Source organism: Lynx rufus, unplaced genomic scaffold (genome assembly GCF_022079265.1).
Source record: "Lynx rufus isolate CCGP_SWC_20201006 ecotype Redwood Valley unplaced genomic scaffold, mLynRuf1.p SCAF_8, whole genome shotgun sequence".
NCBI classification, from domain to species: Eukaryota; Metazoa; Chordata; class Mammalia; order Carnivora; family Felidae; genus Lynx; species Lynx rufus.
The window spans coordinates 72,873,611-72,885,226 of record NW_025814896.1 but is presented as its reverse complement, the minus strand read 5'-3'; the positions used below and the strand labels follow the sequence as shown (position 1 = coordinate 72,885,226).

Genomic DNA, 11,616 nt, shown 5'->3' with positions numbered 1-11,616 from the left:
CCTGTGATCTTCATAATTTCCATCACCCCTCTTCTTCGTTTTTAGCCACTCACTCGGTATTTCTCTGAACATCAGTTCCAAGTGCTTTCATTCCAAATTCCTGCTTCCCTCTTCGCTCCTGTTTGCTCCCCTACCTCCAAAGAGGAGACCCTTCTGGGCATCTTTCTGCCTCCTCAAGTTGAGTTTTCTACTTCTCTTTTCATCAGCTAACTCCAGTCCAATTAACAATGCAAAAACAAGTAGCAAAAGGTTGTCTTTTTCTTACCTCACAGCTATCAAAAAGGATTCAGAAACAGGCACCTGGTCTGTAAGTGAAAACAATAAAGCCATCCATTATTATGTTTTAATTTTAATCATCAAGAAACAAGTGGTTGGGATTTATATTTTTGTCTCATGGAACTTTTATAAGGAAAGTATAAGAAAGCTGGTCTCCCTTGCCAGTGAAGAAATTCATCATATTGTCATGGTCTGTACTATTTGACCATTGAGAAGAAAAAAGAGTCCCATCTTCTTCCTTCGTGAAGGACATTTGTTAGGTAGATGGATCTCCTCAGGACTGAAATTTGTCTCATACTCACTGGCACAGCCATACCTACTACTGAATGCTGAGACATTTCTGTATCAGGAGGTTCATAGCTGCTGCTTGGAGCCCCGAGTAATCCTTCATGGACCAGTGCCCTCTTCCTCTGTGCCCCATGATCCAGGAACCAAAGGGTTAATCCCAGGCACAGCTAGAGGCCTCTGGAACCCAGTTGGAGCTCATGGTTAAATATTTCGAATATAACCCCAGGACGTCCCCAGTGCCATTGCTTATTCCTAAATGCTGGATTAAAGCAAATACCTTTGAGTTGTCAAGAGCATTGCACCAGTCTCCAAGGAACAACTTCAGCTGTCCCGCTGGAAGCATCTTTCAGAGCAGAGTGGGCACCAGGCCACACAGGGCTTTGACATTTGGAACAATGGAAGATTTCTGTGAGTGTACTTTAAATCTCATTGCAAAACAAAGTCGAAAATAAAAAGCAAGAAGAAAAAGAAGTTTTCTTATAAAGCAGAGGCTGGGTCTTACTCATCTTTTTACCCACAGCACCTAGCATAAAGCTGGCATACAGTCTGCACATGATAAATGTAAACTGAGTAAATGAAGGCATGAATGGGCATGTGCCTCCTGTTTGATCATGACGATATTGCTGTTGAATAACAATTCACCTTTGTATAGAAGGTTAGAGTTTACAAAAGGGTGCTTTGTACCTTTTAAATCTCAAATACAATGCTTTCATTTTCCCCTCTCAAATGTAGTCCTACACAAAGTTTTTTTCCAGTGAAAGGGAGGGAGATGGCCAAGAAATTACCAGCAGGGAGAAAAAATTATAAACAATGGAAAATAAAGCGTGTTCCTAGGGAAAGAAATAGTACTTGTTAGTGATTTGTGGGAGTTCTATAAGGGGCCACAGTATACTTCAGCAATGCCATCTGACCTGTAACCTAAACACATGCTGTGAGACCTACTCCCATAATCTCACCCTGTCTGCCCCTCCATCCCTGCCCTGCTCCTGACCCCCAGCAAGCTCCTCACCATCACTCCCTGCAGCTGCTCTCAGCCTCCACCCCAGGTTGGGATTAGCTTCCCCTTCTCTGACTTCCACAGCACCTGCTGTCATCTGATTGACCACATTAGGCTGTAAGTACATAGTGATCTCTTTGGTGTCTGGCACCAGAGTGTTTCTAAAAGTAACATTTGCATACCCTTCAATCAGAAACTCAAGGGGTGGGGCCCAGGAATCTGCTTTTTTTTTTTTTTTTTTAAGTCCCCAGGTGATGCTTAAACTATTTCAAAAACCACTGTGCCATGAAACCTGACATTAGCCCAAGGAATATATTTTGAGGTGTTTGTGTCTTTTCTGTGTTGGACTTTGAGCAGAGAAATGTTTTTTTGTATGCATCAGTCAGAGCTAAAACAAATTCTAGTACTCTTGTAAAAAATCATGCAATCGCTCTACTCCATTAATTTCTTTCTGTTTCTGGGTGTACATTTTTGTGTGCAGGCTTTTCTGCTCTGGGCCTCTTTTGCCCCATACCGCTCGCCTGTGAGTTGAGGCCCTGATTCCCCTCCCACAGAAGGGAGAGTCCCTTCTCTCTGAAGATGAACTCCACGGACCCTCCCAACACCACCTTGCTCCACGTGCGTCACTCCCATGGAGGAAACAGCACCACACTACAGGAGGGCCTCCAGGACCTCATCCACACCGCCACCTTGGTAACCTGCACTTTTCTACTCGCAGTCATCTTCTGCCTGGGCTCTTATGGCAACTTCATTGTCTTCTTGTCCTTCTTTGACCCAGCTTTCAGGAAATTCAGAACCAACTTTGATTTCATGATCCTGAACCTGTCCTTCTGTGACCTCTTCATCTGTGGAGTGACAGCCCCCATGTTCACCTTTGTGTTGTTCTTCAGCTCAGCCAGTAGTATCCCAGATGCTTTCTGCTTCACCTTCCATCTCACCAGTTCAGGCTTCATAATCATGTCCCTCAAGACCGTGGCAGTGATTGCCCTGCACCGGCTCCGCATGGTGTTGGGGAAGCAGCCCAATCGCACAGCCTCCTTTCCCTGCACCCTGCTCCTCACTCTGCTTCTCTGGGCCACCAGTTTCACTCTTGCCACCTTGGGCACCCTGAAAACCAGCAAGTCCCACCTCTGCCTTCCCATGTCCAGTCTGATGGCCGGAGAAGGGAGAGCCATTTTGTCTCTGTATGTGATCGACTTCACCTGTTGTGTCGCTGTGGTATCTGTCTCTTACATCATGATCGCTCAGACACTGCGGAAAAATGCTCAAGTCAGAAAGTGCCCCCCTGTGATCACAGTAGATGCTTCCAGACCACAGCCTTTCATGGGGGCCCCTGGAAAGGGGGGTGGAGATCCCATCCAGTGCACCATGCCGGCTCTCTACAGGAACCAGAATTACAACAAACTGCAGCACGTTCAGACCCATGGATACACCAAGAGTCTTAACCAGATGCCAACTCCGGGGGCCAGCCGGCTCCAGCTGGTCTCTGCTGTCAATCTCTCCACGGCTAAGGATTCCAAAGCGGTAGTCACCTGTGTGATTATCGTGCTCTCCGTCCTGGTGTGCTGTCTTCCACTGGGGATTTCCTTAGTGCAGGTGGTCCTTTCCAGCAATGGGAGCTTCATCCTTTACCAGTTTGAACTCTTTGGATTTACCCTTATATTTTTCAAATCAGGATTGAACCCTTTTATATATTCTCGGAACAGCTCAGGGCTGAGGAGGAAAGTGCTCTGGTGCCTCCAGTACGTGGGCCTGGGTTTTTTCTGCTGCAAACAGAAGACTCGACTTCGAGCCATGGGAAAGGGGAACCTGGAAATCAACAGAAACAAATCCTCCCATCATGAAACAAACTCTGCCTACATGTTGTCTCCAAAGCCCCAGAAGAAATTTGTGGACCAGGCTTGTGGCCCAAGTCATTCGAAGGAAAGTGTGGTCAGTCCCAAGATCTCTGCTGGACACCAGCACTATGGTCAGAGCAGCTCCACCCCCATCAACACTCGGATTGAACCCTACTACAGCATTTACAACAGCAGCCCCTCCCAGGAGGAGAGCAGTCCGCATAACTTGCAGCCAGTAAACTCTTTTGGATTTGCTAGTTCATATATTGCCATGCACTATCACACCACTAATGATTTAATGCAAGAATATGACAGCACGTCGGCCAAGCAGATTCCAGTGCCCTCTGTTTAGGCTCGTGGAGGCTGGAGACTCTTGCAGAAACTGTTTTTTGTTTCTGATACTATTTGATTTTTTCCCCCATTTCTGTGAGACCCGTGGTAGATGAAAACTTCAAGATCCAGCGGAACAGTTGGCAGTTCTGATTTTCTTCTGTCTGAAGTATAAGCACCTATTGATTTGCTTTGTGGTTTCTTGACCTTTTAAGATTTGATGTAAAAATGTATTATTTAGATTTTTTACCCTGACCTGCGCTCCGATCTTTTGTACTAAACTTTTAAATAGATGCCAGGAATGATCACGCTAATGTATTGAAGGAGAATGGACTGATTACAATCATTTGAGTCAGTGTTCCGGGCCTTCAAAGTATACCTGAGTTGGATTTTTTTTAAACAATATGAAGGTATGATCTTCACTGAGGCGAATTTTTTATTAATTGAACTGTAAATTTTGATTCTGTAATGTGTTGAAATGGGGAGCAATACACTTTTTTGGTAGCAGGCTTATTTGAATAAATAATACATTGTCAAAGCAGAAAATCAGAAATATATTATCTATAATTACCTTTACCCAAGACACACAGGCATTAAGTACTTTCCTTTCATAAGACAGTCAGCCAAGAATACAGTATTATGATTATTACCATTTCTTATTATAGACATTATTTTGTGTGAGTTGATTAGCTATAAAGCTTCTTAAAAAGAAATCTGTTTTTGCTTGCTGAAAACGCCTTATTCTATTTTGGCATGATCTTACCCGAGAGCCCTTGGTGAAGAGGACAGGACCTGTAGTGGAGGAATGTGATTTCTGGGTGCATGGGCACTAACGGTGGTCATCTCAATCAGGGTGTGGTGATGTGGGAAGCAATCTGAACTGCCATTGTGTGTTAGAAGATCTTTATCATTGCTTAAGAAGCTGTAAGAATGACAATGGGAGTATTTCGTTTGACTTGTTCCTTCTCTGTAAGGATGGTTTGTTAACAACCTAACAGAGTATCCCAGTGTTTGGAAATCATTTTTTTTTTTTTGTCCTTGTTTATGTATCACTATGGTAGAAAAATTCTTAAGACAATCTGTTTTCAAACTAATCGTGTTATTTCTCTCCCATTAATCTTGGACATGGGCAGTAAAGGAAAACTAGATGAAGTATTTCTATACCTTATGCTAATTTTATTACGTACCCTGTGATTCCTAGCATAACAACTGTAAATTCATATTTTTATGTAAAAACATTTTCATTATAGAGTTAGCATTTGAACTCGCTTCAATTTCGGAACTATAGCTGCCAAACTCCAGAGGAGCATCAAGATCCAAAACCTATCTTTAGAGGAAAATTGTTATAGTCAAGAACTGTTATTGCAGATTGGAAGGAACTTTGTTGTTTTGAAAGGTATCCAGTTTATAGCTCCCTCTCCAGGCCTTTCCCAAATACAAGATTCCTTGGGGAAGGGGGGTTGGGACACAGAACAGATGCTCAGCTGGAACTCTGTGCAGCCTTGTCCAACACCTCTCGCCTTCCAGCACCCACCAGCCATTCTATTTCTGAGATCTGAGTATGAGATATGGGTTTTACTTTGTTTTTAAATTCGCCTTTTAGAACTTTGTCCTTCCCTTCCTTCTCTCCCTTTCTTCCTTTGTTTTTGTTATTAAATTTTATAACAGAAGAGAAAACCTCTACTCTGTCACATTTTTTCTTGTTTGTAATTGAATGCTATTTTTGAAAATCACTATAACCTATTTCAGTTATACTTTTATATGTTTAATACAACACTGTTTTCATTTATTAATATTCCCACAAGATTAAGTAATATACTAACCAGGTAATATATTACCCTTTTTAAAAAGCACTAAGAAATCCAATATCCTTTCCCAAGGTCATTTGAAGAATTGTGGAAAATTAGGAATGAGACTTTTGTCTTAATTTAGAACTGGGTATTTATTCCAATAAGCCAAACAGCTTTATAATTAATAACATTAATCAAGAAGACACTTCTTGGTTAAGACTTTTTAAGGTATGTATCTCTTTTTTGGCTAGGCATTTCCAGTGTGATTCAATAAAAGATTTTTTAAAAGTAATTTCTACTTGTAAAATTTAAAATGTCAGGTTTTCTTGTGTGACCTTTGAGTTTGAGATGACCCATCTTTGGGAGGTAAAAGTTATAATAATATAAAGAAAAATAAGCATGTGCATATGAGGTATTCTTTCTCTGTATGCTCATCAAGAAATTATTGATTTAACTTGCATGAAATACATGTTGGGCTAGATTCTTAGCCTTCTCCACATGTATCTCTGTATCTGTGTGGAGATACAGAGATAGATAAAACTTATCTCTTCACAAGTTACATATATATATCTATTTACAAAAATAGATATATATATATAACTTCTCTATAAGGGCTAACCTGAGAACTAAAAATAATGAGCACTCAGCTGAATGTGACTAATTATTAGCAGGGTATATTAATTAGTTCTCTTGATGCTTTACTGTGATGCAAAGTATGTGATGTATTTCAAACATTTTATAACTGTTCTGATGTTAACCTTTAGGCCAGATTTGTATTTCTGATGCTTTTAATGTTCTTTTAAAAAAATAATGTTTGGAAAATAAAAGTATTGAAAATCCTAACATTTCTGAACATCAGATTGCAGTACTATGACTTTCCTGTCCAATCATTTGAAAACTATCAGAGAAAAGTAGTGATGATTATTGCACAATGGATAACAATGTGTTAACCCTCAGCATTCTCTTCCTTAAGAGATGAAATACTTGTGGGTTTTTGTTTTTGTTTTTTTTTAAGTCAGCTCTATGCCCAACCTTGGGCTGGAACCCCTACATGATCAAGAGTCAAGATCAAGAGTCGCATGCTCCCCTGACTGAGCTAGCCAGGCATCCTGAGTCCTCAGGATCTCTTTAATGGTTCCAGATAGTTCTCTGGCTCATGGTCGATGCTGCATCTGTCAGGCAATGTTGACAGTCTCATCAAAAGTGGTATTTCCCCTGTACTTAATGTTTTTCTGCCTCTTTCTATCTCTTAGCAATTTCTTGAGGGCTTTAATAATCAGGGCAGAAGCAGAAGGTACCACTTCAATTTGGGCCTGTGTGGTGGTGTTGTTCTTGTTGTTTTTTTTGTTTGTTTGTTTTTTTATGGGAAGATCATGATTCCCAGGCATCCCTTGAAGTAGGTGGGTCACTTTAGGGGTGACTTTTACCCACTTAAAAATTTGTCTCGTCTCACATTAGCAGTGAAGATTCAGGCATCACCCTGAATCGTTATTTTTTTTTACTCATAAGTTTAAGGCATAGGGCCTGTCTGTTCTGAATGGTCAGTTTCACTGTAATCTTCAGACCCTTCCAATCACTCATTCCCTTGATGATGTCAGCACCAACCATTTTTGGAGACAGACCCAGGGAGCCTGTCTTCTCGGCCAGGGCAGACGTGGCAACAACTTCCCCACAAGGTATATGACTTGGTCTTGTTGGGGTCAAACTTAGGTGGCATGGTGAAGGTGGCTGGTGTTAGGTGAACCCAGATTCAGGATGACCTAAGACAGCTGCACCTTTGCCTCCTTCCTGCTGAAAGCCAAAAGCAAAAGTGCATTTCTTAGAATTGGTGGTATATATGGTGTGTATAAGCTAAAGGAAAACACAGTTATGGTCCCTTGATAAACGATTGAAGGACCCTTCTTTGAAACTAATATTGTGAGTAGTTTCTTGGTTAGCAACTCTACATCCAGGAGCAAAGCCCTCACAAGATCCCAGGTGATAAGTCTTTTCTGAAGTGGGGAGGCAGCAGAAATGGAAGGGCACTGACAAAGAAATAGCAGCATGAAGTCCTGCAGAGTTAAGGCCCAGAACCCTTCTTAAACAGTTCGGTTTTGGGGTCCTAAAAATGAGCATCTGTAAACCTGTTCCCAGTTTCATTTTCTTTTTTTTTTTTTTTAAGTTTTATTTATTTAGAGAAAGAAAGATTGAGCATGAGCAGGGGAGGAGCAGAGAGAGGGACAGAGAGAGAGAGAATCCCATGCAAGAGAATCCGTGCTGACAGCACGGAGCCCGATGCAGGGCTCAAACTCACAAACAGTGAAATCATGACCTGAGCTGAAATCCAGAGTCGGACACTTCACCAAATGAGTCACCCAGGTGCCCCTCCATTTTTCATTTTCAAGTTAGTCACACCTCATTTCGAAGATCATTACTTGAGGCGACAAGTAACACTTCTTGGGTGCTGGCAGTATTGGGTTCCTCTCCAGATCTGACTTGTTATTATAGCTCATTCTTAAGTAATAGTCTGTAATCTGGCCAGGCCAGGTTACGGAGTCTCCCCTTTCAAGGCCACCCTCTTCATTCACAGTTCAGGGGTAGCATACATGACTCCCAGGGAGACATGTGTTTTCTCTCATATCCACTAAAAGCCGTTGTTTTTCTTTTCCATTAATGAAAGAAGCCAATGGTCCCTACAGAGACACTTGCTCCACTGCCCTCCTACTGGAGTTGAAGGAAGGCCAAGAGTTAGTGAAGATTCCAGGCCTATGGAATTGTAAGAGAGGCAGGCAGGCTGCCCGGAAAAGGCTCACCTCCCATCAGAGATCCAGGCTTTAGAGAGGCCAGGCCTGGACTGAGCTTACAACACAAAACAGCAAGCCCCACCAGAACGTGGTGTAGAGAGGACTCTACTGAGGCAGGTATCTGCAGGATGAGCTTTGGTGGGCTCATCCCAGCCGTACTGGCCCAAATATGATGAGATGCAGGAGATCCCAAGTCACCTGTAGGAACGAAAATGATGGCCACTCAAGCCAGATGGGGTAATCTTTGAGAAGATGGAGAAGGCAAAGGAGGAGCAGAAAGATAGGGAAATAGCCCCATATTTCCTTCCCTGCCTCTAAAGATGGATCTGTAAACTGAGAAGCACGTGCTGGCATAATTATGATGATTTTCCATCTTCTGGCTTTCAATATCATTTAAATGCTAATGACACTCAATTTTATATCTCTAGTCCTAACCTCTCCCTGAGCTGCATGCTGGTCTATCCAATTGCCTATTCAACATCTCCACTTGGATGTCTAATAGGCATCTCAAATTTTAACATGTGCAAAACTGAACTCTCAGTTCACACCTCCTCCTCACCAAACTTGTGTCTCCTGCTGTTTTATTATCTCAGTAAATGGCATGGCATTTCCCCAATCGCACAGCTCTATTTGTTGTCCTTGACTCTCTCTTACATCACATCCAATCCATTGACAAATCCTGAACTATCTTGAAAATAAACTCTGATTCCAACTACTTCTTACCTCTTCATTCCCATCTCCTCTAGCCCATGTCTCCATCATTTCTCACCAGCCTCAGGACCATTTCCCAGCTTCGAGGCTCTCTCTTCTACAGTCTCCCCTTTATTTGTGACTAGGACACTTCTAAGATAAGCTATGTTTGCCACTCTCCTGATTAAAACCTTCCAGTGCCTTTCCGTCCCACGTAGAAGTCCTTGCCATGACCTATATGGCCCTGATGATCTGGCTCTTGGTTTTCTCTCTGTCACCATTTCCTTTGACTTATACCTTGCCTAATGTGCTTGGGCTACAACAGGCTTTCTGGATCTTTCTCACATGCCTCAATTTTGTTCTCATGTCAGGGCATTAATTTCCCTAGAAACGTTCCAGCCTGGAACCACCCTCCCCAATGGCCTTTCCTAGTTGTCATATTCAATATAGTTCTTACCCCATCACGGTCTATCCCTCTGCCTTATCTTACTCTTTTCATGATTCTTATCATTACTGTATTAGTCTGCTTGGGCTGCCATAACAAAATACTGCAGCCTGGGTGGCTTAAATAACAGAAATTTATTTTCTCACAGTTCTGGATGGAGGCTAGAAGTCCAAGGTGAACTAACAGCGTTAGTTTCTGTGAGGCCTCTTTTCCTGGCTTCTCGTTGTGCCCTCACATGACCTCCTTTTTGTGCATACATGAGAACAGAGGGGGTGGGGGAGAGGGGAAGGGAGAGAGTTGCAGATGGGGGGCTCTCAAGGTGTCTCCTCCTCTTGTGTGTACACCATTCCTATCAGATGAGGGCTCCACTCTTATGACCTCATTTTACCTTAATTACCTCCTTAAAAGCCTTATCTCCAATTAGAGCCACAATGAGGGTTAGAGCTTCAAACATGAATTTGAGGGGGAGGTGCACAATTCAGTCCATACAGTTATGTATAATTTTTGCTGGCCTTTTCCCCTCTAGACTAAAGCTCTGATATGATAGGGCGAAAGTTTTGTCTCTTTCGTTCAGTACCACATGCTAGTACCTATCAGTCCTTGGCCCTGATGAGCTTTCAGTGCATCACTGAAGAAATGAATGAATCAAATAATAAATGATTGAAAGGCTGAAGCCTGAAAGTGATATCAACCCAAATCTCTCTCTGACTGGCTTAGTTTCCCCATGTTTGTTGTTATTTTTGTATCTCTCTCTACATTCCCAGGATGATTATCAGCAGGACTCTAATGAAAGGGGGACATGGGTCTTAGTTTAGGACTACAAGACCTTATTTCTGATAGTTTTCTCAGGCAACCAGCTCCAAGGGCATCTTTTCCCAGGGGACCACCCCAGCTGCCCATGAGCTGCCAGACAACCTGCCTTCATTCTCATGGGAATTCTTGGGCCTATTATGCAACCCAAGGACACTGAAGATGAAAGGAAACTCTTCAGCAACCATAGAGAAGTTAAAGGAGAAAAGAAGTAATTCATTCTTGGAGGGATAGAAGGGAGACTACCAATCACTTTAAAGTATAGAACATTTTGAAAAAAAAGGTCCAGATTTAGTGAAACTCTGTTTTCCATAAGAGATAGTTAACAGGCAGTGTCTCGGTCCAATGCCTTGGAGAATAATTTCACCAAAGTAGAAATACCACTTCATCGCTTATGGACAAATAGTGAATCTTCCCTCCTCTACTCCAATAAACAGATAATTCTGCTTCTTTATAAATGCGCTTAGCTGGTGCCAAGATAAGTTCAATGTGTTTCTCTAAGTGCCATATATGTGAATGTTGGCCCTTTTGACACTTTCTGGAACCTCCAGCTGCTTGCAGCATGCTGATGAGTGGGAGATCTTTCGTCCGACTCCCAGTGTGGGAATCTTGATTTTCATGCAAAGCCCAAGGTTTTGCAAAATGCAGCTTGTTCAGATGCCAGGGAGACCTTAAGAAGTGGAACAACTTACAAAGAGTGCTTTTATGCCCGTCTTCTGGGGCTGAGGCACTAGGATGAGTTTCATAACCTGGGGAAATGCTGAAGGTTCAACACATTTCCTGCCTGACATTAGCAAGAGTTATGAAAGCTTCTTGCTCATTTGTTTGGCTTTAGCAACAAAATATAAGAAATGTAGGAACTGATTTCATTAATATTACACTGAGGAAAGATATGGCTGGGAACTGTGTTCTTCACAGAGAATCATAATATTAGACACTTTCTTTGAGGAATTAAGAGTACCTCAGAACTGGAATATTTTCCATTCATGGAGTTGGAAGTGGAAACTCTATTCTTTTCTTGACCTGAGAGAGATCAGGGGCTTTGCTTCAGTCACTGCCCCCAAATGGGGGAAACAGAACAGAGACACAGACACTGTCTTCTTGTGAGGGAGAAGCAAGGAAAAAAAAAAATCCGTTAAATTTTGTGGTGCAGAATTTGAGTAAGAAAGAATACAAATGGGACAAGTCATTAATTAATTCTCCCTTTTCTTTCCCAACTATTATAAAATTGAGGAAAATACTGTTGTTCTCAAAGCATCAAACACTCAAAAATAACATGTAGGAAACTCCTCAGAATTGTAGTTGGGGAAGCTTTCATGAGGTGTGGTAAGAGAGGATGAGGGTTCATTCATTCATTCATTCAGCAAAT

The 11,616-nt window shown here is 42.1% G+C and overlaps 1 protein-coding gene and 1 non-coding gene across 2 annotated transcripts; one reads left to right on the top strand and one right to left on the bottom strand.

Annotated features, from left to right (window-relative positions):
- The first annotated feature begins 2,140 nt into the window (after nucleotides 1-2,140).
- Nucleotides 2,141-3,751, top strand: GPR75 (G protein-coupled receptor 75). The gene has a single exon (XM_047069754.1). The coding sequence runs from the start codon at nucleotides 2,141-2,143 to the stop codon at nucleotides 3,749-3,751; it is 1,611 nt and encodes a 536-aa protein (XP_046925710.1).
- A 3,131-nt stretch (nucleotides 3,752-6,882) lies between these two features.
- LOC124504508 (U12 minor spliceosomal RNA) lies at nucleotides 6,883-7,038 on the bottom strand. Its single transcript, XR_006960472.1, has one exon. It is a non-coding gene; the product is annotated as a U12 minor spliceosomal RNA (small nuclear RNA).
- Nucleotides 7,039-11,616: the final 4,578 nt, after the last annotated feature.